Source organism: Urocampus carinirostris, chromosome 2 (genome assembly GCF_059441175.1).
Source record: "Urocampus carinirostris isolate Australia breed hairy pipefish chromosome 2, RoL_Ucar_1.0, whole genome shotgun sequence".
Lineage (NCBI taxonomy): Eukaryota > Metazoa > Chordata > Actinopteri > Syngnathiformes > Syngnathidae > Urocampus > Urocampus carinirostris.
This window is the reverse complement of record NC_142350.1, coordinates 7,643,516-7,671,299: the sequence shown is the minus strand read 5'-3', so window position 1 is coordinate 7,671,299 and position 27,784 is coordinate 7,643,516. Positions and strand designations below refer to the sequence as shown.

Genomic DNA, 27,784 nt, shown 5'->3' with positions numbered 1-27,784 from the left:
GGAGAAAGACACATAAAGAAAATAAAGAGAGAAAACGAGACAAAGAAAGACAGAGGGGAAACAAATAGAGACAGAGAAAAAAAGAAAAATGAACAAAGAAAAAAAGAGAAAGAAATACCGCTACAGTTGCTGTGGGAATTGTACAGGGCTTTGAGCGTCATCAAATGAACGGATTTAATCTGTTGGCAGGCCTAATCTGGCCGATGAGCTGCATGTTCCTTAGAATAATTCTTAAGGAATCACAAATAGCTCCTGAATCTACACACAAATGAAAACCTTTCATTTGATTTAACGCGCTCACTGGCGTCGCTCAGAGAAACCACTAGCTCACTAACTGCTAGCATTAGCATACACGAAACGAAACAAACTTTGGACTAAATGGCTTTTATTTTCATTTTCTGTCGGATCTGAAGAGCATAAAAAACGTATGTACACAAAACAAAATCATATTTAATAAATGTTGTGATACACACATTGTGCACACGCACACCCATATTGACGTCAGTGACGTAAAAACACAACAATGAGTTGATCCTCCTTTGCTTTTTAAAATAATCACTAATATTTATCGACCAGTCACAATATTTTTATAGAAATCTAGAAGTATTGCTCATTTAAAAATGTCCGTTTCCCTTTTCCCACAATGCTTAGCAGTGATTGGACTCGACTTTATTGGAATAGTCACTTAACTGTAAAAAAAAAAAAAAAAGTCGCTGACTTTAAAAAGCTACAATAAAACACGCACACACACAAGGAATAAGTATTGGAGTTTACGATGGTCTGCAAATTCCCAAAAGTGGGCAGGGCAAAAGTCACGTGATCAAGCCTACAGGAAAATCCTGATCCACAAACACAAAATAATGTCCTGACGGGGGCGCTCTTGATCTAGCTCACTTTGGTTTCTTTATAGCCTCAAAAAATGTTTGCCTTATTTTGTTGTGCTAGATTTTCCAATTTTCATGTGTCCTTACAAAAATGTATACGGATTCCTGATTGAATGACAGCAACAAAAAAAAGTCCTCAAAAATTAAGACCAGGTGGCCGCCATCTTGCGTGTGGCAGCTGTTGGTTGACGAACAGGAAGTAGGGTTGGCGCCCTCTTGCGTTTGGCAGCCGTGAGGGGAGAACGAGATTGCTCAATGAAGATAACTTTGCGTGGGGATTAACGGAACCCCCTTTACAAAACCAAAGGATAAAATAAGTTTTATGAAAGCCAATAAAAAATAGATGCTTAGCATTTTGATATTTATCCACCTGTACATTAGTCCGATATATTTACAGCAGAAGATAAAATTCTAAAACAACATTTTGTCGACATTTGGAGTTTACATTAAGATTTTACAAAAAGTGATCATATCTTGAAGTATTTCCTTAAAAGCTACACAATTACCCTATAAATCCACCAGCTGGCACTATTGATGACCGATTCTAGATTTGGCATATGTCGGGGGTCAACAAAATGGAGTCGAACAAAATATCCAAGCTTTATTTAACCCCCCATGTTGCGTTAGGTTTGCCAATACTAACCGTTGCTAGCGGGTCCATTTCGAGCATTGTTCTAGCCCAGTCTTGACCCCCAAAAATAAAGAGAGTATCAATAGTTATTACATCGTAAATAACATATGCATGCATACCAATTTTTCCCATTCTAATTTTATTTTATTGCCGCTGATATACATTTTAGATCCTTGAAAAAGGGTAACTGAGTCCCTAACACAACATATGGGTTAAAAACATTTCCCTCCCTCTTCAAAATTCCTAGCATTTTCAAAAAAGCTCCAGGCCACTAGAGCGGCGCTACTTGATGCTGACCCCAGGCCTAAGTAAAAAAAAGTATATCTTAATTTTGTCTCTTACAAGATAGAGAATTGTTTAAAAACAAAGTAAAACGTAAATCCTAGTTAATTCCCATGCAAAGTTTCCCATTCGGGAGAGATTTCCATCTTAAATTTCTCAAATAATCCCTCAAATCAGGGTAAATGGTAGGCAGGGCTAGAGGGGACGACGTCAAACGTAGGACGGGACACGCACACACGCGACGACAGCCCAGCTAGTCGTCGTCCTCGTCGTCTTCGTCCTCCGCTTCCCTCTTCCTCTTCTGTCCCTGAGCGTCCGCTCGTTCGTCTGCAATGACCAAGGTTTGCGATCGATTAGTAGGCCTGGCTGAGGTGCAGCGACGGGATCCATCGATCGGTAAGCCCCGCCGAGTGCCGGAGCCGTGGTACCCACCTTCCTCATCATCCTCCTCCTCCTCGCCGTAGTCGTCCTCATCCTCGTCATCGTCCTCCTGAGGACGAGCGCGCAATCGTTCAGGAACGTGTCGTGTAATTGAGAGCACACACTCGCACATGACGACGCCATCAAGGAGTCTACTACAGCGTGACCATGGCGACCACCACAGCTCCTTTGTAGCTATTCTCAACTTTATGATCATTGATAAGTTCCAAGAATATGAAAACTCATTTTGACTTCTCTTAAAAAATGTGCTCTATGGAATGAAATGCACCCTAAATTGTTATATTTTAATCAATTAAAGCACAACTTTAAAATATTTTACGCTGAACTCATTTTATTGTCTTTTTTTTTATCCAAATGTATCTATGGACTACATAAAACAGTCGAGAAAATGTATAATCAATATTACATTTTATTAATTTATATCATCTTTTTTTATTTTAGATTTGTATTTCATGAATCGAAATGTATCATCAGATTAGATAAGATTTTTATAAAATGTATTTTTTAACTGTTGTTTTCTTAAATTTGCACTGATTTTTTACATTTGTATTTGGTTCAAATGTATTTTTACATCATTATCTAAAAGATTTGTACAAAATCTACTTGAATTTTTAATATTTTGTATATTTATGAATCTACTATTTCTTTAATGGGCGTTTTTAAATGTGCATTTGTATCATTTAATTAGACATATTACTGTATCACATGATAAAAAAAATTGCAGAAATGTAATTTATTTCCTCATCTTTATTATTTGCAAGTATTGCCCTTTCATTGCTTCTTTTAATTTAATGTTTAGGTTTTGAATCTATATTTCTCCTCAATATTTGTAGTATTATCATTAAGGGAGCTGAGGGGTCAATCATAGGTCCGAGGCGGCAGAGAAGACTTCCTCCAGAACCAATCAGACTAGCTTTCTTATCATTAATGGGTTCATCCTCCAATGATTGTCTCATTGTGAGCTAATCCCTAAACGGGAATTGTCATTTCGGGGACCTAGCGCCAGCCCGCTCTCTGCCGCCTGAGCACAGGTGCATGCTGGGAGGGGATTGTTCGAGCAGTCGGCCCGATGCTGGCGCTTGCCCACCTGATGCGTGGCCCTCTTCCCACCAACGCTCAGCCCCACCTCTCCTCCCTCAGAGCCGTCCTCTTCATCGTCCTCTTCGTCTTCGTCATCGTAGTCGCCCGTTGCACCCGCCCCGTCCTCGCCGTCCTCGTCTGCAGCACAGGAAAAAAACGGGTAAATCCTCTCGATTTGATGTGGATGACGACCGGGTATTGGGTGGGCCGATTATTGCACCGATATTCTGGGAATTTGACGGATATCGGTGTCAGCATTTTTATTTATCCGACCGGCCGAATAAATATTTTTATAACTGGGTTTTTTAAGTCTCGGATTCATTCGAGCCTCTTTTACCCTCTCTCCCGCCGTCTGCCTCGGACGCTACCCGCCACGTGCCGTCTGATTGGATCAGCGACAAGGGGCAGAACCACGGAAGCAGAAGCTATCAGGACTCTGCAGTCACACACTGCAGACCGGAGCGACAGTACAGACGATGGTAAACACAGAAAACTCCCCCGAAAATGTAACATCCCAGTGCTCCACACCTCTCCACTATCACTAACGTTACAATGGCAGTGTTCATTTTACCTCTGAAAAGTGATGGGTCCTGGGGACTCGCATGCTCAAAAATCTATGGGTCCCAACAGAGATCTATGGGTTCCCGAAATTTAGTGTTATCGAGGTTGAAATTGTAAACCGGCGACAAACATGTAATATAAATCTATATATTCATTCAGTTTTAATCATCACAGTTTATCGGTAATGCAAATCAATTATCTCTAAGATTTTTCAGTTCACAACAATATTGAAAATTATACATAATAATATTGCTGAAATAATTATATAAATCTATATTTTCATTCAGTTTTAATCATCACAGTTAATTGGTAATACAAAGCAGTTATCGCTTCAGGTTTTTCAGTTCACAATATTGTACATTATACAAAATACTGAAAATACTGCCATCCACTTAACTATCTTTAGCAGTGAAAGCATGGCCAAGTCTTTTTGATGTCGTATCCGTTCATACTTGCCTCTCCCCAACTTTCATAACTAATTTGTGGTTTTCATTGTGCCGATCCAATGTGCTTTTCTGAAAGTTCGTATTGCAAAATGATTTATGCAGTCCAGTTTTTTTGTCACGCTGGTTACATGCATCACAGAACATGTAGCCTCCATTATCATCCTCCTCATAGCGTAACCAGGAATATAATTTAGTCAATTTTGGCAGAAAAGTCCTATTCTTGCTAGGAGTATTCTTTTTTTCTTCTTCCGTCGAATCGTTCGCTTCAACGCACGCGTTTTCCTTGCCTTAGCGATCTTCTGAAGAATTTCTCCACCGTTTTTTCGTGCCGGAATTATTGCAGTTGTTATCACTTTCTGCATTATGTTTCGACTTATTACTGCCACTGAAGAAATTACCAATTTTGTGTTGATTTTCACCTTAACTCGACGACAAGCACCACAACAATGACGTAATCTCGACGCAACAAGATCTCGTTGGCCGACATCGGCGTGCAGACGAAACCAAAAACAACAATGGCGGATCTGCCTGACGAAAAGTTGAGTGCGGTGAATCTTTGTTTAAAAAAAATAATCGGTTAATAATGACAATTTTGTGTCAAAAAAGTTGCGTCCTGGGGACGCACATTGATTCGACACTGCGTCCCCAGCAAAATTGATGCATCTAGGACGCAGGCAAACGAGAATACTGCAATGGGCAGGAGAATAACGTTAGAGCGTAGTAAAACAGTGGCAAATCAAAACCGCTAATAACGAGCATGTGGTAGAAGAACAGATGTGTAATTAAGAGAGAGTAAAAAGCGTAGTTAACTTGTTTTAGAGGAGAAAGTTCAGCTAGAGACCGATATATTAGCTCTCATCATAACATTGATGCGTCATTCAAGCATGTGTGATTGTGATTGAGAGCATAAAAACTAAGCCTAAGAGGAAGACCGAGTGATAAGCTGTAACAATAACATAATTTCATCAATACGGCTCTAAGACAGGAGTGTCTACACTTTGCAATTCGTGAACTCTATTATAACTTTGATTGCTTTTTGCAATATGGTTTTATAAGGGGTCTTTTGCGATGCCTTTAAGTGTTTATCAAACAGACTTGATCTAATTGAAAGATGAAGTTTGTTTTGTTGAAATTCTTATGTATTCACTGTAAAATGTTTCATAGAGCATTTAAACATTTTTGGGGAATGTATAACAAACACTCCGTTTCTTTTTGGATTGTTGAAATTTTTACGGCAAATTTACACTGGCTCCAAATATCAGTTATCGGTGTCACTGTCCTCTTAATACCACTACTATAATAGGTATCAGTCCTGTAAAAGACAAATCAGCCGGTCCTCAATTTTACGCGGCTCACCTTCATCGTCAGCCTCCGAGTCGGGTGCCTCGTTCTCCTCCTGGTCGAAGCCGTCCAGGTAAGTTATCTGAGGGAGGAGCTCAAAAACACTGTCGCGGTAGTCCTCCAGGGACGTGATCTCGCAATTCAGCAGGTCAAGACTCTGAAGTTTCTTCAGATTTTGCTGCAAAGTTGAGCAAGAGTACAATTTCTAATTATTAGGAGTTGGAGTAACTGAAGTAGGCAGTTTTAAATAAAGTTTAAAGTACAGTATCAATTTTGTGATTGTATAATTGCTGCCACTAGATGGAAATAGTGCTTCACGATCGACGTTGGGGACGGCCCAAGGAATTCCTCCTAAGTATAGCGAGCTGCTACTTTTTTTAATGAGACTTATCACAGGGATGTGATTTAGGTGAGGAGAAAAAGTCTGAAACCTAGCCGGGGGTTTGGGGGCCCAGGGCAGAGCCCAGTGGGGGGGGCGATGCCGCCCCAAAGCTCCTGGGTTTTAAGCAATTTACTTGTCCAAAACCATACTTAAATTAATAATTTAACATCTTTAGAAGATTTAAATAACAAAATAATTTGCCCACACACCTGATTTTTTTATGTAAATACTGCAAGGTCAGTTCAAATGCAGTTCAGACCCTGCAGCTTGTGCAACGATGTGGCCAATTTATGCAATTTTTCTAACGGCCACCAGGGTGCGCCAGAGCAATAAAGGAAGAGTGAGAGTCTGATTTGTTTGCTACGCAAGTGAAAAAGTCGGAATTCCGAATATAGTCGGAAAAATCACATCCCTGTTATCACTAGTCTTAAGTTACAACTTGACCATAACTATGATTGTATGCATTTTTGTATGTGTTGGTTATTTTTCTGCCACTAGATGGCATTAGTGTTTCATGGTCAACATTGTGGACAGAGTGGTAAATTTTCAACGGAGGCGAATAGCTACTTAACTTTTGACTCATGTGTGACATTATTGCCTTTTGTGCTTTCATTTGTCTGCCACTAGATGTCCTACGTGTTTCATGATCAATAAGAGGATGGATTCACTGTGTAGTCACCCTAACAAATACAGAAAGCTGTTTTTTTCTAATCACATGTTCGTTGGGGTTGTCCATCGATTCGATGATGACCATCTTCTTTTATTTGCGAGTCTGCTGATGTTTGAACAGTCCGATCCTGGATTGTGGTCGGAGACTCAGGTAAAAGAGGATACCTGCGCAATGACGGTTTTTAAAGTGGCGTAAGGGGTGCGCTTTCCCCAACGCCACTATCTTGATTGTAAAGAAGATGGTTCCAGTGGCAAGGGAGACCCTAGACGACCGGCATCTTTCTACAACTGCAGGCGGCTAACGGGATCCAGGTCTGTAGGAAACCGCCTCAAAGCGTGCGGCCACCAGCTTTGGGATCACATGTAATACTAGACTTACAACTTAACTAAAGTTCCTACGATTATATACAGCGTTTTGTATTTGTCATTTATCCGTCACGAGATGAAATCAACATTTCATGGTCGAGATTGGGAATAGCATTGAAATCCTCAAGAAATATGTAAAGCGGCTCAACTTTAATCATAATTTATAGACCTATTATATGTCATATTGGTGCGTTTTGTATTGATCATTTTTCTGCCCATTGGTTTACATTAGCGTTTCATGGTCTAAATTGGACAGCACAGTAAATTGCTTTTAACAAGGACTGCTTACTTTGTTTTAAAATTACACTCATTACATGTCTTTTTGGTTAAAACCTGACTGCATTCCCTATATGCAATACTGTTGCATTTAGTGGTGGTACATTTTATGCTACTCGATGACATTAGCGTTCCTTGGTCGACATATGGGACAGAAGAGTGAATTTCTCTAAATCCAATGTATACTTTACAGCAATTTTCAGACACCGAAATGAGACTCAAAGTGCTGTGCAAAATCATCAAATGAATTATAGGATAACTTTGTCAAAACAGAGAGCTTCCTAATTTTCAACAAAAAGCAATGTGTAGACTTATAACATGTCTTTTAGGTTACAATTTGACCACAGTTCTTATATTATGGTTGCATTTCGTGTTGGTCATTTTTTTCCTACTAGATGACCTTATCGTTTCACTGTCAACACTCGAGACTGCACAATGAATTGTCTAGGGTAATGCCACTATGACAGCCAATAAATCAGCCACAAATAGCATGTATTTTATAAGAAATCTTCTGTTGCAAGTTCTGAATCAACTCACGCTTAAATTAAAACAATTAAGTACATTAAAACACTAGATTTTTCTTATTACCATGTTGCAAGATATTAGGAGGACAGTGTATTTCAAACATGGAGAGAATTGTTGTATCACAATTTGAATTCCCAAATTACAGGACCTTTGAAATGAGTTGATAACATGATGGTGTTAATCTATTCATTACACTGAAATGTTTTTCTATGAGTGTACTGACCAGCGCCTCCACATTGCTCAGCTCCTTGATCTTGTTGCTGCTCAGGTTGAGGTAGATCAGGTTAGGGCATTTTTCCGACAGGGTCTCAAAAGAACCCGACAGGTTGTTTTCACTCAGCTCCAGCTGGGGAAAGAAAAAGAACATTCCTGAGAAGGTTCTGAAGAGGAAACACTGACCTTTTTAGTAGCACAAGGACATTAAAGATAAAGCGCACACAAGTTACGCGTGAGTCACCTTGCGTAGTTTGGGCAGCGAGGGCAGCTTGGCCAGCGAATTCAGGCCCACGTTGATCATACGCAGGACCTCAAGCTCCACAAATTTGTCCGAGAGGCCTTCCACTTCGCCGCTTACTGAAGGGCTGTTGTCCACCACCAACTCCGCTACCTAGAAAACAAAACACGGAGAACAATATCGAGTACAACAATATAGTAGGGGTCTCCCTCCAGTAAGGACAGCTAATGTGCCCGTGGAACTGCTCTGCAAACCGCTCATCGGTGCTGGGTCAGTGTGATTATCTTGTAAAACGATGTTTTAGTAGTTTAACGAGTCTATTTAACCCTACCTTCAAGATTAACCCTGGTAATTACATAGTGAAAACATATCAATACCACGATAATTTGTTTTTTCAGAAATGCATGCCAAAATTGGTGCCTTTTGTGCCAATTAGTAACAAAACATTGCCCTAACCTTGAAAAAGGTTGGAAACCAGCAGTATAGTATTTTGTGTAGGATATTGACTGTTTAAGGCAGCAATTCTAATTAAAATTGGATACTGGTTCCCCCAGGATTTGTGACAAATTAGAACCCTAATGTCTAAAATTTGACCACTAGATGACACCGTTGTCTAATACGAACGAAAACCAGTCCTGCAGCAGGCAACAAGACATCAGACAATCATGGCGGCATCCTAAGTAGGGATTCGACTATGTAAAAGAAATACAAATTTATCAGCCAATGATATTTATTTATAAAATGTAATATTGGTATGACAGTAATATTGGTATTGTTGCCTAGTATTAGAAACAATGTTTTTGTTTTTAGTTAGTGAGTTTGTTTTGGTACCACTAGCAGGCACTTAATAAACTTAAAATTATGTTTAATGCCTATTATTGTCTTATTCTAAGAGAATTATCTTTATTGTCCTGTAATCAAATATAACATTTTAGTGATTTTAAATGATTTATTCTTAACCCTTATAAGTAATTATGTACCTTCCTGTGAAGACAATGGTGATATAATTATGTTACATAGTTAAAAAAAAAATCTAAAAAGTACATTTTTGGTAGGAATAAAAGTGGGGTTTTCTCTGGTCGCAAAGCCATCTTCGACCAATGGCGAATAGGACTGTCGCGTGCACACGCATGTCACACTTTTTGCTTTCCTCAAAACCCTCCCCCCTCAAGTTGTGTACGTGCGCACACGCGACAGGGCCGCCTCTCCCCGTTATATAACCACGCCGGACGTGCACGCGCACCCTACAAAATGTCTGCCCCGTAAATGAGGAAGATGCCACGCGGAGGTCGCCGAACACGATAGTTTTGAAGGCAGAGTCGAGTGAAAGTTCGGCTCGCTAGAGACGCCATTGTGAGGCTAGTGGGTAGGGATAATGTACGGGCGGAGTCTATGATGCTCGGAAAGTGAAGCGCGTTAATCCAACAACGACGAGGAACGTGCCTCCATTTTGTGTTACCGCCATAGTTGTGTTAGCCGCCCGAGGGAGAAAAGAGTTCTCTGTGGAAGATTCGAGACTCGGTCGTCAAATTAGAGGAAAATTGCGGTAATAGTACAATATATATTAAAACATATAATTATCCAATTAAGATGAAACTAATTTCATTTGACCAATAAATCCAGGTGTGAAACCATTGTTACCGTGGTTACCGAGGTCAAGCACCTGCATCAAATAGTATAACCAATCACGAAAGAAAAACGGGCACTTAATTCAGTAATTGACTTACAAAGACTTATTTGAGCCAAAATGGCGTCTTTCGCCTGAGTTTCAAAATGTCGGAGGGGGAGGAAAGTGGTCTTCTCGCGCCCAAATGGCGAAAGGTCAACAACGTGTTTGACGACGATAACATAACAAAATGGACGCGTATGCCTATTGCCGTTGCTACTCTTTATCTTTACTACACTATATCCCACCTATTTTTCCTTAATTGGTCTTTGAATAAGAAATATTTATACGCACTTTCTATTAATGTTTTAGGTTAAAAATAAATGTTGCGTTGAGAAGACAAATGCAATGGGTGGAGGAGTGGGGCGGACGCCCACACTAAAAACCTACAAGCACTAGCCGAAAACCCGCTTGATCCTCCCCGGAGCCGCCGCGCTTCCATGCCGCTCTGGCCGACTCGAGAGGGGCGAGTGTGTGAAAGCAAAGTCGGCGGGCGGAGAATGTTCTCCCGCGGAGCTCAACTCAGTTGGATCCGATCGGCTCCCCCACCTTGCCCGCGCAGAGCCCACTCACCTCTTTGGGGTCTCTCTTCCGGAGCTCCAAAGTGATCCTTTTCTTCATGTCCATGGTGATAAATTTCGGAGAAGCGGAGAAAATAAAAAGTGTGGTGTAAATTCTCCGGAAAGAGAGCGTCGCTTGCTCGTCTGTGATGTCCACAGTTTGCTCACTGATCCTCCATGATACCTCAGGTCCCTGCCCCCTTAGTTGGGGGCCCGCCTGTTGATGCAGCTGATTGGTTGTGTCTCTCAATCCTGGCCGCCATTGGACGTCAAGCGTGTCCTTCAAGGCTGAGCCGTGTTAATCCAAAAAGCGGGGAAGGCCTCGGCCTCGACGGGCTTCTAGTGTAAACCTCGTGGACACGCTCGTTGTTTTTTCATCAAATAATCAATATTTGCGAGTAATAACAGGCGAATTAGAGCCACATTATATTGAATTATCTAATTGTTCAACGATGGACGGATAAATATTCACTGGAATCACGATATTCGATAAAACATATATAGTTAGTAGGCGGGACTAAAATGGCGCTCGCCTGGTTTCTCCTCTGATTGGCTGAATCAGCCATCGGTTTACTCAGTATTCGGCCATAATGAATTCGGAATCGGTGTCAAGAAACGAAACGTTTTTTTACCGTGAGAAATAATTGTATATTTATGCGTTCCTTTACATCCAAGAATATGTATATAGTGAGTACCTAAACTATGTTGATTAAATGTGTAGATAATAAGGATAGAACATAAAAAGGTAAAATAATTTAAAAGCATTTACTGTACCTTTGATAATCAGCTCGACCGCTGTTGTGATTTCCTTTTGTCGTTCGTTTAATCACTTATCATTGGAAAAAAGGCAATAAAACACACATAAAAAAAACATGTTATGCTAACCAACCTGGCAAGAGTAGCCAAGATATTGGCTCATTTTACTCATGTTCAGCTGTGTTGAAGTCCAAATTTTTGATCAAACACTACAGCAAAAAATACTCAATGATTGGGTGGGACACATTTTTTCCCCTTGCTGTAGTCATTTAAATACCACAGTATCACTGTATCAAAGAATTTTCCAACAATGGTGAAAACAAAATATAACTTTTAGGTAAACAAGTTTATATGCATCAGAATTATTGAAACATTGCTATCAACACGATGAGGCATCCAGATACAAAAAGATGGGGAAGGGGAATAGAATTTTATATATACATTGGAAAAAGGTTGCAATGTTGAGTTTATTTATAAAAAATATATATCAAACTCATCTCACAGGATTAAGGAAGGAAGGTCAGATTTACACATTTGAATGCACAGATGATATAAAAATACAATGAAGGGAACATAAAATAAAGACGCTATTGTTTGGGCCTACGTTATTGACTTTCTCCTTTCAACAAGTTCCTAGGAAAAGCCACGGAAATGGTCGCCAATTTGACACATTAATCCACAAGGGAAAAAAATAAGGCTATCTGAGTATTAGAAAGGTTTTACATGTCCACATTAAATTTGGAAAGAGTTGAAGTGTGGTAGTTTGAAAATGTACAGGATTGTCCCAGAAAAGGTTTAAACTGTTATTTATTGTCTGTAATGTTTTTTTTTTTAATGCCATACATTCTAGATTCATTACAAACAGACTAAAATATTGTCTTTGATATATTGCAGAATTAAGATGGTTTTTCTTTTTTTAGGAACCACAATTTTCAAAAAATTCTGAGACAGTACTGTTTTTTTAAGAAAACACTATGTCAAAAAATGTGTTTGTTTTTTAAATTATTTTCATCAGTTTTTATGGTTACTATCAAAATAACAAGAGACTATTTTAGGAGTAAACAGTACTCAAGTTTACTTTGGTTGAATTGCGCGCTGTTGTTTTTTTTTTAAGCAAATTAAATATGAAGAAATCACTATAGTCCGAAAAACTTTAGTCTGTGTGGTATTTTAGTCCCAGGAAGCGACTGAGAAATTCTAAAAAAAAAAGTGGAAGGGGGAAAAAAGTGGCCATGTAGAAAACTGCTGAAGTCCGCATCCAGTCTGTCTCCAGGTCCAGGATTTTGGATTCGTTAGGACCCGACCCCCTCCGGTTCTGCGGCCGTCTGCACCAGCGTGACTCGGGCCCCGTCGCCCTCCATGATGATGCCGCCTTCCTGCAGAACCACCATCTCGCCCTCGTCCTCCACTGCTGCCACTGCCGCCTCCTCTTCCTCCTCCCCGCCTACCACTTCCTCGTTGTTGGCGGAGTTGGCGCTACCAGCCTGGTTCTGAGCCATGGCCTCCAGTTTGATGCGGTACTCCTCTGCCTCCTGCTCCTTTCGCATCAGCTGCTGTCGGTATTCTTGCGCCTTCCGGTTGGCCTCCTGCAGCTGTCTCTGGAGTAACTCCTGCAGCATCACATGTTTTTCATAAGCCGTGGTGGGGTGTTACAAGGGTTCGTACCCCCTTCAGGGCCAAATTCAAGCACGTTTTAGGACTTTCAAAGCCAGTTTTCCAATATCTTCAGTATCATTACCATATATTATTAATTTTGCATGTGCATTTATCAAGACAAATGATTTTAAGAGCTTGAGTAAATGCCAAATATTTGTTTTCGAGACAAATCCCTCCCCATATGGGTGGTGTTGGGTAAAAATGACAGTAATATGTAGTTTGCATTTTCAGTTGCAGACATTTATTCCATCAAAATTTACCACTGGGAAACACTACCATTATTTTTTGCATGGCCAATAATATATGTCCCTGTTTGATACATAATCCTTGCACTAAAACACATTTCATAGTGCCCTGTTTAGGTACAATGTGCACCTGTTCTCTTGGGTGCTACCTGCAGGGGGCGATGACGCGTCATAAGACAATGCCGTACGAACTAATGCCAGCTGCCGTTAAACACGAGGGAAGAAAAGCAAACGCAAAGCGAAGCCACCGGAGCGTAGGGTCATTTGTAAACATACTTGTTGAGAAACATGACAACAATTTCAAGCATTTACAAGCACCTTACCCAAAATTCAAGCACTTTTCAATCCATGAAACCACAACAGAATAATTCAAGCTCCCATCTGACCCCGTTGGTTCGCACTCACCGTTTCTCCCGTGTCGTTGTGGTTATTGGCCACTTCCAATTTTCGCTTCCTGGAGGGCGGAGCTTGGGACTCCTCTGTCACAACTTCCTCTGTCACCGTGTTGGCGGGTACCGCTAGCACTGCACGTGTGAGTCGGGAAATGGTACATGACACAAAAAAAGGTTTTAATATTGGTGGGGGTTTTTTTTTGTACCTGGGATCATGTGGCCTGCGTGTACAATTAAATCCGGCCCATGAAATAATTTTATATACATCTACTAAAATGGCCCGGCAAGATGAAGCACGGAAAACTATCAAACCGCAAATCCCAGAATGCAGCGCTTCAGCTGCCGCCGCAAGACTTACAAATACATTCCCTCATCAATTGATTTGCTTGAGCCCGACAAGCGCACCCACTGTTAAAACTATTAACGAACTATTCTAGTAACAAACAACACATAGGCCATTAAAAGTCAAGTCAAGTCATTTTTATTTGTATAGCCCTAAATCACGAAGAGTCTCAAAGGGCTTCACAGATTGTTACACTATATTACACAAACTATTTTCAACCGACAAGAGGAGTAGGTTATTCGTATGCAATGGAGTAGAAGTGAGTTTTAAGTTTAGATTTAAACATTTCCACTGAGGTTGCAGATCGAATCTCAGGGGGAAGAGCATTCCACAGCACCGGTGCCCGGATGGAGAACGCTCTCGAACCAGCAGAGTGAATCTTAAGTGTCAGGAAGTGGAGAAGTGACGCCCAGGGACAAAAATCTAAATATCACGGTGCAAAGGAAGGCTAAACGGTGACAAGCAGGAAGGTGTTTCTCGTGGCGTGGATAACGTGGATGCTAAACCATCACAATGGTCAAAGGAAAAATTGATGCTGAAAAAAGCTTTTCAATAGGATATATTCTTTATGGAGAACAAAGTACGTCAAGTTATTTAATGTTTATGTATGTTTATTTTGGAGTAATATTTTTGTCTGTTTTGAATTAATATAATGCTAAAAGCAAAAGCACACATTTGTGGTGAAAAGCACAAATATTGTAATTTTTTTTTTCATATTTCGAATTCGTCTCGTTTCGACAAAATAACTTAATGGAGTACCAAGTATGTTTAGTTATTTAATGTTTAAGTTTGTTGGTTTTAGAATAATATTTGTGTCCGTTTTGAATTCATGTTTATGTTAAAAAAATTGTCAAGTTCTAGTGTATTCAATGAATGTTTATTTTGTTCGGCCCGCCGTGCAATGAGTTTGACAGCCCTGGTGTAGATCAACCGAAAACAAGGGCTAAAAAGAAAGAATACAAATAAGGCGTATATAAGTGACCAAATAACACCATTTTACTACGATTTTTTTGCGCAGCCTTTTTGAGGTTTTTATTATGATATTGTATATTTAAGATTAATAATCAAAAATAATATATATTCAGTTGAATTTTATTGTCTGAAAAGTGCTTTTAAAAATTGATTTGATAACTATAAAGGCTGGTTTGTACTCCATGTCGGTGGTCCTGGCCCCCTCTGGTGGATAGTTTTATTAGTGCAGTGTTAGGATTGTTATTTCCATTACTATGGTTTTTCAATACTAAAGCATTAAAAGCATGTGATCATGGCATTTGACATCACACAAGCCAGCCCATTTATTTGTTTAATTCACTTACTCTGCTGTCCATGTTGCATTGTGACGAAGAAAGGTTGTGTCATGCCCCCCGTGGTCTGGAGGTTTCCGTGTTGGTCAGTGACGATGGTGATGACTCTCTGACCTCCCTCACTAACCACAGCAGCATGCTGGATGTTGCTGTCCAGAGCGTTAGCAGCCATGGCTTCTTCAGATTCTGATAGGTGAGAAAAAGCGGGATGACTTGATGCTGCAACTTTTTATGTTCATATAGAGCAGAGTTGCAAAGTAGACCCCCAGTTTCTACATGAATCATTCGGAGGATCGCAAAGTGTATTGCCGCATAGTGGGAAATGGAAACCCAGGTAATTAGCTGATGTCTTCCAAACACGCGGTTCTCCAGATTAAAACTTTAAAAAAGAATGAAATAGTATATGGTAAGTACTATTTACGTATGAGACATGTGTATTGGCCCTTTGCATGTGAATTCAGAAATATGAGCACCATGACGGACGCCAAAAGCACAGGAGCGAAAGGGAGTTGAATAAGCGTCTGAATACCAAATACCAATAACAATGAGAGAACAGTATAACCACGATTTTTTTACCGTTTGGTGGGCTGTGCGAACAGGCAAGGTTCGGAGCCCGATTTAGAATTTTGTCGTATCCCTTTTGATAAAGACAGAAGAGAGCGAAGGATATTTGCAATCAATCAGGGGATTGGCAGCCCTTAAAGTACTCCAGCGTTTGCAGTGAGAATTTTTTACAAGGTAAGTTTTTGTGTATTTCTGAGCAATTTTACATTAAGTAGGTATGAGCCACATTAAAGACACTCAATGAAGCTACCAATAAGTTAGTAGGTGCTACTGTAGCTGAGTGTGTTTGTCGTCTGCCGTGGATAAACTCAATGGCCTATTCAAAATGACCATAAATGATGAATAATTTGAACAGCTTTCGCTTACAGTTGATTTGAAATTTAATGACGCCCTGGATAAAACCTACACAGCCAACATTAGTAAATCGGTAAGCATCCAGACTTTTATAAGCTTTAAGATCAGCACCGGTGTATGGGGCTACTCCATTTATGATATAGTGGTTCAGATCGCGTGACTGACTCAATCAGCCTGGACGATTGAGTTAGAATATCTTTGGAGCGAGACTGTATAGGTTGGTAGCTAGTCCTGCTAAGGATTTCCTTCGTTTCTCTAAATAGCGCTCTTTGTGCTTTTCGACAAGGTGACACACCTCATCCAACAGCTGCACAATATTCGTTTGACTAGTCATTGCCATTGGCGTTGAATAGTATAGTTTTGTTGTTGTTGTTGTGGTCTACTGTTTACTGGCCACACCTATGGCGAGTAATATTTACTATGGTTTACTGCCATCCGTCATTGCACCGGCACCATCCGTCGTGTGGTCATAGTAAAGTGTGTAAAAAGTGTCAAACAGTATGATTAAATAACAAATTAATATACGCGGCCGAGTGGAGTAGCAGGTGGATGCTGAGAGGTGAGGAGACGAAAAAAATAATAACAGTCCCGATCAGTAATCTATAGCAATGCAACCTAGCGAGGGCAGTGATCCTGGTGCCTCCTTTGTATTTCTTGATAATGACCACTTCGGTTTCACGGTTAGCATGTTTTGCGTCTCCATTTAACACAACTGCATGCCTTGGACCTCACAGACAATAAATCCAGTACAAAAAACACATTGTTGATTATAGCAATGGATTTTTGCACGGGTAGTGATTAGAATGCCTTCTTTGTACATCTTGAAAACGGCCAGCTTTATTTACATAGTTATCATAATTTCGCTTCTCCATTTAACATCACTACAAGTCTTGGGACCCAGAGCTAATGAAGTCTTTAGAACCACACGAAACAAGACCGAATCACAAAACAGAAAGGCATTGTTGGACGTAGTTCCACGAATAACATATCAGTATTTTTATGATGCCGTAACACATACCAATAGCATACCATTGCTATGACGTCGACCAATAGCAGACAGCCATTTTATAGACATAACTCTTCATACGAAATTAAGTTGTATACGCTAAAGTCATAAAGGAATATGTCGTAAAGAGAGGAAGAAAAAAAAAATCACAATCCACAAAGTAAAGCAAGAAAGGTGTAAAGTGAAGTTGCTGTATCCCGTTGGAGTACTGTGTGTTTAATCTTCTACAAAAATCCTTCCCTGGTGTCCGACGTGCGTACCTGTGCCAGCCTTATTGAGCAGGTCAGCTAGGTTGACCACCCCTCCCTGTATGCCCTGGATAATGAACTGTGGCTGGTTGCCGCCGTTGCCCGACTCCATGTTGACGCTCACTTGGTTCATGTTGACTTGGTTCTGCATACCCTCCTGCACACAAATAGAGGGCGGGATTAAAGCAGGAAGTAAATATGAAAGTGATTAAAGAATTTTTATGCTCAATTGTTTCATCGCTGACATACATTTTTAACTCGTCGTTCCAGAAGGGGGTCTTTCCCAAAACCATGACGAACCATGGCGAAAGACGACCCGATCCACTAAGGAGGAGGTATACATGATACTGGCAACTATTGACCTATTCCTCTACTCCATCAACTTTCAGAAATACTTAAACTCTTTACAATCGGACTAGACCGCTTCAGAAAAAAATACAGAATTCTTGGTGATAGTTAATACGGATTCAGGAAGAAACACTCTACTGCCTGAGCTCTTGCTGAAAAGCTGGACGTTATCAATGACGACAGTAATAGAAAAAAAAATTGCTATTGGGATCTATGTTGATATGAAAAAGCTTTTGACACAGTTGATCATGCAATACTATAGAGAAAGCTAAGAAATGCTGGTAGTCAAATCAACAATCACTTAAGTGTGGTGTTCCCCAGGAATGGACTGGTTTCATCGGATCAAGATTGAAATTTGGCCCTTCTCGTATAAATTAAATTAAAACATAATCCAAAATGGTCAGATGTCATGGCAAAAAGATTAAGAGTCAATGAAATGAAAAGGAAAAGAAATTCTATCCATTCAATGAAAAATATTTAGATTTTTCTTCTTCCTTATAAAACAAATTATTATTTATCTTGTATGATGATGAGATGTGATTCATATGACACTCAACTACATCTTCCGATGGAGGAATCTGCCACACTAAACTGTGGAAATTTGGAGGCCTGCCTCACTGAGATAAAAAAACGGATGTCACTCAACTTCTTGCGCCTTAACTCTGAAAAGACCAAAACGCTAGTTATTGGTCCATCTAAATGCCATGACTTGTTCTCAAAAACGGCTGTGAACATTGACAAATAATATCACCCAGAGTGTCTCAGTCAAAAATTTAGGTGACATATTTGACCCCGATCTGTCCTTTCAAACACATGTAAAGAGTATTACTATAACAGCTCTTCGCAACATCGCTAAAATTCGCCATATGCTGTATCAGTCGGATGCGGGGATTAATTATAATTCACGCGTTTGTTATCTCCTGTCTCAATTACTGTAATGCACTACTCTCCGATCTCCCGAAATCCAAAATCAAGAGCCTTCAGCTAGCACAAAATGCTGCAGCGAGGCTTTTAACTGTGACATGAAAGTTTGATCACATTACCCTGATTTTAGCTAACCTGCATTGGCTCCCTGTTATCTTAAGATGTGATTTTTAGGTTCTGTTGGTATTATACAAACTCATGAATAGACTTGCTCCCTCATATCTTTGAGATTTAATTTCAGCCTATGTTCTGGTCCGGAGCCTTTGCTATCAAAATGCTGGTCCACTAGAGATCCCAAGAGCCAAGAAGAGATCTGCAGGTTCGAGCGTTCTCCGTTCAGGCCCCCTGCTCTTTCCCCTGAAATTCGATCTGCAACCTCAGTGGAAAGGTTTAGATCTAAGCTTAAAACACACTTCTATTCAATAGCATATGAATAACCTATATTTTATGTTGACAATATCTATGTATTATTTGCACTCATGTAGGTTTTAGATCAGGGGATGGTGTCATAATAGACTTTAGTCTGCAATAGTCTTTGATCTGTGCAGCCCTTTGAGACTCTTTGTGATTAAGGGCGTCACAAATAAACATGACTTGACTTGATTGCATGACATGATTAATGTGAAAGGGGTTTTCATTGTCAACGGGACAAGCGGCAGCTTTTTCCTCTCAGCCCTTTTTTCCTTCTGTTTTGTCAAATGTTTATGAAAACTGTTGATTTGGAACTCAGTATAACCTTGTATGTGATGATCAGTGGGAAAAATTAAAAATGTCAATCAATGAAAGTGAAGGCTGATGAATGGTGTGACCGACCTGCAGCAGGAGCATGAGCTCAGTGTTCTGGATGTCGACAGCGATGTCGAATGGCGTCTTGTCGAACTTGCTGATGGCGTGCACGTCGGCGCCATGCTTGATGAGCGTCTCCACAACGCCGTGGTGGCCGTGTTGCGCCGCCCAGTGCAGCGCCGTCATTTTCAGCATGTCTTTGGCATTGATGTCAGCGCCGCTCTAAACATGACAGAGGAACAATTTCAGGCATAAAAATTGATCAGGTCTTCAAAGGGTGTGGAGGGAATACCTTGTGTATAACGCGCACCTCTTTTTTTTTTTTTTTTATAAATAAAAACCAGTGTAAGATTTTTTTTTTAACTTTTTCTCAAAATAAGCATTGAAAGTGACTAACGTCGTTGAATACATGTCACCACGACTCAAATGATTTATTGACAACTATGAACACAATAACGAGATAAAATTTCCAAAGTATTAATTTCCTTTGAAGTCCAATAAATCAGATACACCAAAGAGTGTTTTCCCTCAACACTGGAATTAAATTATATAATATATACTACTAATGTGATGATAGTGGCGACAGCATTGCAAGACAGCAAAGTGATAGAATTTGCTAATGCGGCTAAATTATCAGAAATATGCGCTAAACCAAGGACTGCCCTCTGATAAGAGCTACAAGTCCCTTAAAACAAGGACTAACAGGCTCTGAGACTGTTTCTTACCCAGGGCAATCGCCATCCTAAACAAACATGCAAAACTTTGAAAATAGACATCGTGACTTATTTGGGATTTTTTTGTTGTTGTTGCTGCTTAATGTTATTTTACTACCTTTATTACACTACTGATACGAGGCCCTATTCTTTCATTCCAATATTAACGTTCCTGTAAAATTTGCCTAAAATCACAATCCAAGTCGTACCCAAAATAAATTGAATTCTGTTCTTGAACAATTTAAAGAATATGTTTTCTTCTCTTTTGAAAGGTAAGACTCTTTTTTTCACCCCAGTTCATATAATCACTGCAAGTGCTACTAACATCCAAGTTATCTACCGTAAATTCCAGACTATAGAGCGCACCTGATTATAAGCCGCACGCACCACATTTTAAGAGGAAAACCGATTTTGTACTTACACAAGCCGCACCTGTATATAAGCCGCATGCGCCCACATTAAAAAATGTAACACAAACACAAAATTAACCCAAACCCGACTAAGTCCCGCGATTGAAACTGAATGTCCTTCATTAAAGTGCACAGTCCAAAAGTCACAGCCGGCAAAATGAACGGAAAATGATACAGATACTTAAAGTTTGATGCAGACCTGCAGAGTCCGGGTCCCGTTGAAAGTAATCCAAGGAAAAAAGTGTATATTTCCAGAGGGTGGGAAAAAGATATATCCACTATTGTCCGCCGCGTCCACAAACAGGTCTCACCTTTACCCCACTTCCCGTCACCCCGCGTTTGTTCCGCCCCTTCTTTTTCATTCGCCCGTGCAAAACATATCAGAATAAGTATCTAAAATAAATACAAATAAATACATTACAAAAATATACAGTTGCAAATACATATTATACATGGTTACACATATTTACAAAGAAAGACGGTACACCGAGAGAGTTTTCAAAGCTTTAATAATAATAATATAACTTTCATCCCAAACAGTGCCTGTGACAGGGCAGTTAATGGTAGCAACACGCTAGCAACACAGTAAACGGGTCTGGTAAAAAAACATACCGTACTTGTAAAAATCACGGTAAACCATCCTCATCTTCCTCCTTAGAACTGAAGCCATCAAAGTCGTCTTCCTCAGTGTCGGAAAGAAACTGTGATATAGACGTCGTCCCACGCTCCCGCAGCCTCACTCGCGCTGTCACTGTCGCTGGAACTCTCATCGACTCCTGATTCTGTGCCCTCCACTCCGTCACGCAGCAGACCGGCTTTTTGGAACCCGTTAGTGACGGTGGATTTTCTGATGTGCCTATCTTTTTGAATTTTCATGATGGGGGTATGTTTACGCTAATTTAATTCATGCACAAGCCAAGAAGTTGCAGTCTTCCTCGGCCCATATATTCCACCGGTCTAAATCTTACCCTTTGTACTCGAGCGTAGCTGGCGGCCGTTAGAAAACTTACATAAATTGGCCGCATAACTGAATAAGCCGCAGGGTTGAAAGTTCGGGAAAAAAGTAGCGGCTTATAGTAAGGAATTTACGGAGTTAGAACGCACAGAAACAGTAGGTTTGACTCTCGCCAGGATTTATTTTTGCAATCTTAGTTCAAAAACAGGGGTGACAGTATCTTGCAGCCTCATCTGGTACCTTGACAAGTTTGATCACAATCTAAAAAATTAAACATTGTATTTAACACCCTTTTCTATGGGTAGGTTAAGGTGTTTCCAAACGTGGCCATTTGGAGACAACAAGTTTACAGCTACTAAAACTCTGCAACTGTGTATTTTCTTTGGCCAATTTTATAGACATTTTGAAAGAGTTGAAAATGTTAGACCTTTCTTTCCAGAAGTCAATGAATGATTGTGCAAACGTGCACGTAATAATAGTGCGTAAAAACAAAATGCGTTGCACACATTTATTTTGGCATGAAATTATGTTAGGAATTGTATTGGCCAACCAATGTGTCAATCATCATTCGAATCGGTTACTACTGGTGAAGGATATTGGAAGCTACAGGAGGCTATCTCAGGCCCACATAGGGTAATAAGGGCTGTGGACAACGTTCCCTCTAATTTTCCACGGGTCTGAGCGTTCACACAAAGTCAGTGAGCAACGCTTGAAACAACAGTGAGCAACGGCAATCCCAAGTGTGGAAACTGATCCATGATCAAACATGTCCAAAACTTATCATCAAGTTACATTTTGCTGAGTTTCCGGCAATGCAAAAAAATGTTTCACTTTTGAATGAATTGACTAATGTATTATTTCAAAGGTTGTACGGCCTACAAACATCATTTGTTTTTACAACAATTCTTTCACAAGATTTTCATTTTTTTCCCTGGTATCTTTTGTCTCATAATACTAACATTTTGGAGGGGCTTATTTAGTCGGTTGCACAATACAGAACTGTATTTTATCAAATTTTTTAGTGGAAGTATGATGTTGGCAACAAGATTGACTTGGTATAATTGGAATTTATTTGAATGCAACACAAACTTTCTCTTATTTTTCCCAGTTTTTTTTTTCATTTTTTAAAATTCCTTTAAAAAAATGTCATTGTGTTTATTTTTTCCTAGCTACTACTTTTTTCTTTTTGTTCTCTATTTACTTTTTTTCCTTTGTTTCTTTCTTTTCTGTTTTTCTAGGTTTTTCTGAAATTTTCCTTCTTCTTTCTCTTCCTTTTGTTTCCGTTTTCTCAGCGTTTCACTACTTTTTCATTTTGGTATTTTTTTCTTTTTTGTTCATTCCCCCTTCCTTCAAGTCATTTTGTGCACAATTATACATAATATTTGGTCGTGTAGGGATTAAAGAAGCAAAAACAACCTGAAGAGCCGTTTAGGACCCGAAAGAGCCGGTTCTCTTTAGTGAGACGAGCCGAAGAAGCCGGTTCTCGAAAAACTCTACTGACTTTACTCAATTTCGTTCTCCTTCGACATTGACATCAAAATACCGCAATTAGAAAACAGCGTCAGGGGAACCTGTGTATTTTTACCTTCATGCACTGTAACTTTTACTTAATTCGCTTCTTAATTAGCAATTTCGAGCCCAGATTTTTGTGAGTGGGCTAGATTTTCTTGTGCGCTGATAATGTGCGGGCAGTGCGCGATTGCGCACGCGCACTGCTTAGAGGGAACATTGGCTGTACCGTGAAAAAGGCTGCTAATGGCCGAGAGTGGTGTCAATCTACAAATCTACAAATGGTCTGCATTTATATAGCATTTTTCATGTCACTGAAGATATTCCAAAGCTCTTTACAATGTGCTTCACACTTTTCCTTTTACACACACTGACAAACCGATAGCAGCGTCAGCCATGCAAGGGAACTAACTGCTATCGGGGGTATGAGAGATTCAGTGTCTTGCCCAAGGACACTTCAACACATAACAGGGAGGAGCGTCAATCAAAAGGTCAGAGAATAATGACCATTTTTGGAATTATTTTACGAGACTATTTATTTTTAATGGGGAGTTTTGGAGCGGAAAAAGCGGATTACCACAAGGAACATCCAACGAAGTAGAAATGCCTTTGGGCGGATTTTTTCAATCTGTCAGCATTATTGTGCTTTTTGGAGTGAATATTTTACAGTTGGATTCTCTGGGTTGTCTTGGATGTAGCAAAGCCATTTTTGTGGACATTCAACTAATTTAATGACGGCCAGGGGGACGTAATTGGTGAGTTACGACTGTTTCATAGTTCATGCGTTTAATTAGAATTTGACCATAATATGTGGCATGTCATATTTCAGTGACATCATACAGACACGGATTTATTTATCAACAGTCCCATGGCCCGCCAGCAGGTGGTCGGAACGTTAAAGGGTTATTATACCCTAAGCCGATGGTTCCCAAACTTTTGCAGGCTGGCGCCCCCTCGGCTCCCCGGTGTATTCCTACCGCCCCATTCTTTTTTGTGGTCATCAGAGAGCACACAGCAAATGCTGCACGTCGCACAGTGTGTATTGGGTTGGCGTGACTGTGTGCGCGCGACTGTGATTGACTGACAGCATACACCAGCCTAACAGCCAGAGTGGGCAGGTTCTAAAGTCAATGGGTCCGGTCAGAATAAACTGCACCAGAATAGCTTTTAGCAGCTCGTTACGTTGAAAAGGAAATCATCAATCCAATCGGATTCTCAGGAAAGTCAGAAGAGCATCAAGCAACAGTGATCCCTAGCGGGTACTTCGTGGATTGTTATCATGTCCAGGAATCGACTGAGGCGGTGTTGGAGGAGAAAGCAAAAGCAAAGTTGAAGTTCCAGCAAATTGCTAGGCTAGACTAACAACACTCTAAAGCCACCCTTGCCGAACCTGGCTAGACACCAACACCAGGCCCATTTCCTATGAAACGGATGACCTGAAAATAGGATTTGGGGGAAACTGCTATATTCGGGATTGTAGTATTTTAATCATTGTAGAAACCTGGCTAAATCCGTGGGGCCCCAATGATAGAGTGCAACTAGCCAGACGCTCTCTAAATTGCTTTCTTACTCTGAAGGGAGAATCCCTCATATTGTTGCACTTTTGTAGAACGACAATAAAGACAATAATTCAACTCAAATTCTGTTTTAATTTGTAGATCGCAAACGAATCAAAGAGGGCCAAAGAGTCAAGACTGCAAGCACTCACCCTGACCAGCAGCTCAACAATGATGGTGTGCCCCTCGGCGGCGGCCATGTGAAGAGGCGTCCGGTCCACTTTCGTTCGAGCATCCCGACTGACACCAGCTCGCAGTAGAACATCTGCGGTCGAATAATGGCCGTGTTGAGCAGCAAGATGTAGAGGCGACGTCCCGAGCTGCGTAGATGCTCCAATTAACGCTCATCATGTCTTGAGAATCAAACCCTCACGACTACACCTTACCCAGTCGGTGGTGAACGGAGCTCCGTTGGCCATCAGGTTCCTCACCTCATCGTCCAGCCCTTTACGCGCCGCCTCCAGCAGACGCTTACCCAGGTCCACCAGCGACATCTGATAACAATTGCAATTCAAATCTTTGGCAACTGATATTATTTACAAACTCATGAAGTACTTAGTTTTACGCTCATCTTGATTAGGGGTCTCTGGAATGTTTATTACTTTCTATTATTGAACACTATAGTTGGATGTCAAGTTAGCAAGGAGAAATGTAAAAATAATTTAGGCAGGTGGGCAAGATATTTCAACATTGTCATCAGAAGTTCATTATCTAACAATAAATGTAACATTAAATAGTTTAAGCATCCAGGATACCCCAGGATACAGCACCCACTCTTCATGGTTTCAATTTAAGGCCCTCTCTTCAGCATTTTCCCCACTATACGACATCAACATCAAATTACGTAAACAACAATGCCTTTCTCCTCATTAAATACTGAAATGTTGTTTAGACTTTGGGAATTGGCGATAGAATTCTGTATTTTTCCGCTATGAATCTAAGACTTGCAGTGATGTTAAACAGAGAAGCAAAAATAATAATCTGTTTAAACAAAGCTTCCAATCATCAAGAAATATGAAGAAGGCACACACATTGCTACCCTCATTAAGTACAATCAGTTTCATTTTCAATCTGCCGTCACCGTCTTTCCTCTGTCAGCATCCACCTGCCACTCTACTCAACCAATCAAGTTATGTCACACCAGAGGTAAATAAATTTAAATTCCCCTTGACATTTATATGTATTCATGATTTTATTTAAATCTTATACGCATATATTCAAGGGCGTAGGTTTGATCCTGGGATTGATGGGGACATAGCAAATCCTATAAGTGATCACATATGAATAATACGGGCCAAATAATGATTTCTCGAGATTGGTTTAGAGATAGCTCATTTTTTAAATTGATTTCATAATATTGGTGAGGACAAAATATTTATTAATACTAGATATCGGTGGGGACATGCCAAAACTACGCTCTTGCATATATTACAGATACATCACTTTGCGATGCCCACCTCAGACGGGATTCATGTCGTATTCCAGGGCCTGCAGTATATATAACATTTGGTTCCAGTCTGACAGATTAGTGATTATGCATTTTAGCAATTAACTTGCATAACCCTCGGGAAATAAAACTATTTTTTTTATTATAGCCTTGCATTCACTAAAAATAATTATCTCAGTCTAACTTTGTATGCTTAAAATGCATATTGTGCATGTTTTCAAAGCCTTCAACAAAATAAAAAAATGGGTTGTTAATATCAAAATACTGTTTAAAAACTCAGCGCTATCTAGTCAAAATATCTAATAACAAACTATAATGATTTCCTGTTGGGATCCCTAGCAAGAAGCGTAACTTTAAAGGTAGCAACAAAGCTAGCGGGGTGGCGGCGTCCGATAATGGGTGCAGGGGTTTCTTTATGTTTTTCAAAGGGGAAAGACGAAGCTTTTCCAGCCGGGCCGAGGAGCCATTTTACGCGCCTTCCTGAGAGAAAAGAGTTTGCCATGTGCCACGTATGCCCCCCCCCCATCACTCGTTCACAAATAATGACTTAGTTCAATTAGAGTCGATCAAGAATATGTAACGAGCGACCAACAGGAAACTGTTTGATATAAAGTTGTTGGGTTTTCCGGGGGAAGTCAGCGAGAAATGTCCTATTTTACGCAGAGAAAAAAACTACTTCCACATCCGGTTAACTAGCTTTTTCTTCGAGTACGGAAAATCGACGCGCTTCGAAGAGGTTTCGGGACGAGAATTTGTAAGCATATGATATGTCAGACGTTGGAGTTTGAAAACAAAAGTATTTTTTTAACTTTATTATAAGGAAGAAGAACGACTTACCGCGTCCAGGTTTGTTGGCAGCCACAGGGCGGCAGTCCTATGCTAACGTTAGCAAGCTAGTGGGCTAAATGCAGCAACACTCGTGTTTCGATCGCTATTAAAATAGAAAAGAAATGTAATTATCGGTTACTTATTTATTTAAATGTCAATTATTAACCGACTCCGACGCATGCTCGCCTCCGCAGGAATATTGTTTACTGGCGAAAGTAAGAAGACCGCCGTAACATGCCCGGATGTTGTGAGCGAAGCATGCAAAATAAAGGAGAAAACGCGTTTAGTGTTTTCACGTTACGGCGGTAAGGGGAATTTGAAACACATTTACTGTATTCTTAGTTTGTACTGCAGTCTATGGAGAATTGTTTGATGCACAGTATTTCTAAATACAGCGAGTATTTAAGTGCACAGTCTTTCCTGGCACGTTTTTATTTTGAAATTCATGACAAAAGCATGGTGCAGGACCAACGTCGTCTAACTTTAAAAAAATACTCGTTTAGCTGTTAGCGGTTAGCTGTTTAATATTTTTCATGTTTCTTTTATTACCATTAGTGTACAGTGGCGGTCCCATTTTGGTCTTTTTATGATTTAAAATGATGTGTGACTATTGAGACTCGCCCAATTGTTTTTAGAATATTTTATCAAAACGTTCGAGGGCGGGATTTCTATTGACAGGCTGCAAATCAGTCTTGAAGATAAGTGTATAACGTATAGGCTTGATTTGCTACACTCAGGTCAGTTTTTGAAAACAGAAAAATACATTGCTTATTAGGATTTTATTCTGTGTTTTTGTAATAAAATATATAAAACAAAAACATTACCACAATCCTGTGCCTCCGTGTTTGCTTAGAAACCACCGTGCTTGTTTTAGTA

At 40.1% G+C, this 27,784-nt stretch overlaps 2 protein-coding genes across 5 annotated transcripts; both read right to left on the bottom strand.

Moving 5' to 3' along the window:
- Positions 1 to 368: 368 nt before the first annotated feature.
- On the bottom strand, positions 369 to 10,772 carry LOC148370874 (acidic leucine-rich nuclear phosphoprotein 32 family member D-like). 3 transcript variants are annotated; one of them, XM_088328665.1, is made up of 7 exons: positions 10,578 to 10,772; positions 8,342 to 8,491; positions 8,108 to 8,230; positions 5,682 to 5,844; positions 3,326 to 3,456; positions 2,230 to 2,287; positions 369 to 2,124 (listed from the first exon to the last, which is right to left on the bottom strand). In XM_088328665.1, the coding sequence occupies exons 1-7, from the start codon at positions 10,629 to 10,631 to the stop codon at positions 2,051 to 2,053; spliced, it is 753 nt and encodes a 250-aa protein (XP_088184791.1). In that variant the 5' UTR covers positions 10,632 to 10,772; the 3' UTR covers positions 369 to 2,050. The 3 variants fall into 3 exon arrangements, with proteins under 3 accessions (XP_088184791.1, XP_088184792.1, XP_088184793.1); XM_088328666.1 differs by having other exon boundaries at positions 3,365 to 3,456; XM_088328667.1 differs by lacking the exon at positions 10,578 to 10,772 and adding an exon at positions 10,395 to 10,543.
- An 875-nt stretch (positions 10,773 to 11,647) lies between these two features.
- On the bottom strand, positions 11,648 to 27,166 carry gabpb2a (GA binding protein transcription factor subunit beta 2a). Of its 2 annotated transcripts, none has more exons than XM_088328659.1 (8): positions 26,918 to 27,166; positions 25,020 to 25,127; positions 24,786 to 24,953; positions 19,518 to 19,712; positions 17,445 to 17,589; positions 15,273 to 15,446; positions 13,627 to 13,745; positions 11,648 to 12,930 (listed from the first exon to the last, which is right to left on the bottom strand). In XM_088328659.1, exons 2-8 carry the CDS (start codon positions 25,125 to 25,127, stop codon positions 12,613 to 12,615), a joined length of 1,227 nt encoding a protein of 408 aa, XP_088184785.1. In that variant the 5' UTR covers positions 26,918 to 27,166; the 3' UTR covers positions 11,648 to 12,612. The 2 variants fall into 2 exon arrangements, with proteins under 2 accessions (XP_088184785.1, XP_088184786.1); XM_088328660.1 differs by lacking the exon at positions 26,918 to 27,166 and adding an exon at positions 26,091 to 26,704.
- Between the last annotated feature and the right edge of the window lie 618 nt (positions 27,167 to 27,784).

Bases quoted from the DNA above. Each gene is read 5' to 3' on its own strand.
- LOC148370874 (XM_088328665.1), bottom strand. From the start codon at position 10,631: ATGGACATGAAGAAAAGGATCACTTTGGAGCTCCGGAAGAGAGACCCC. The intron at 8,231-8,341 runs GTGACTCACGCG...TTCTTTCCCCAG, and splicing joins CGCTGCCCAAACTACGCAAG to CTGGAGCTGAGTGAAAACAA. The intron at 3,457-5,681 runs GTGAGCCGCGTA...CCTGTGCTGCAG, and splicing joins CTCGGAGGCTGACGATGAAG to ACGAGGACGGCGAGGACGGG.
- gabpb2a (XM_088328659.1), bottom strand. From the start codon at position 25,127: ATGTCGCTGGTGGACCTGGGTAAGCGTCTGCTGGAGGCGGCGCGTAAA. The intron at 19,713-24,785 runs GTGAGTGCTTGC...TGTCATGTTTAG, and splicing joins TTGTTGAGCTGCTGGTCAGG to AGCGGCGCTGACATCAATGC. The intron at 17,590-19,517 runs GTCGGTCACACC...ATTTGTGTGCAG, and splicing joins AGCTCATGCTCCTGCTGCAG to GAGGGTATGCAGAACCAAGT.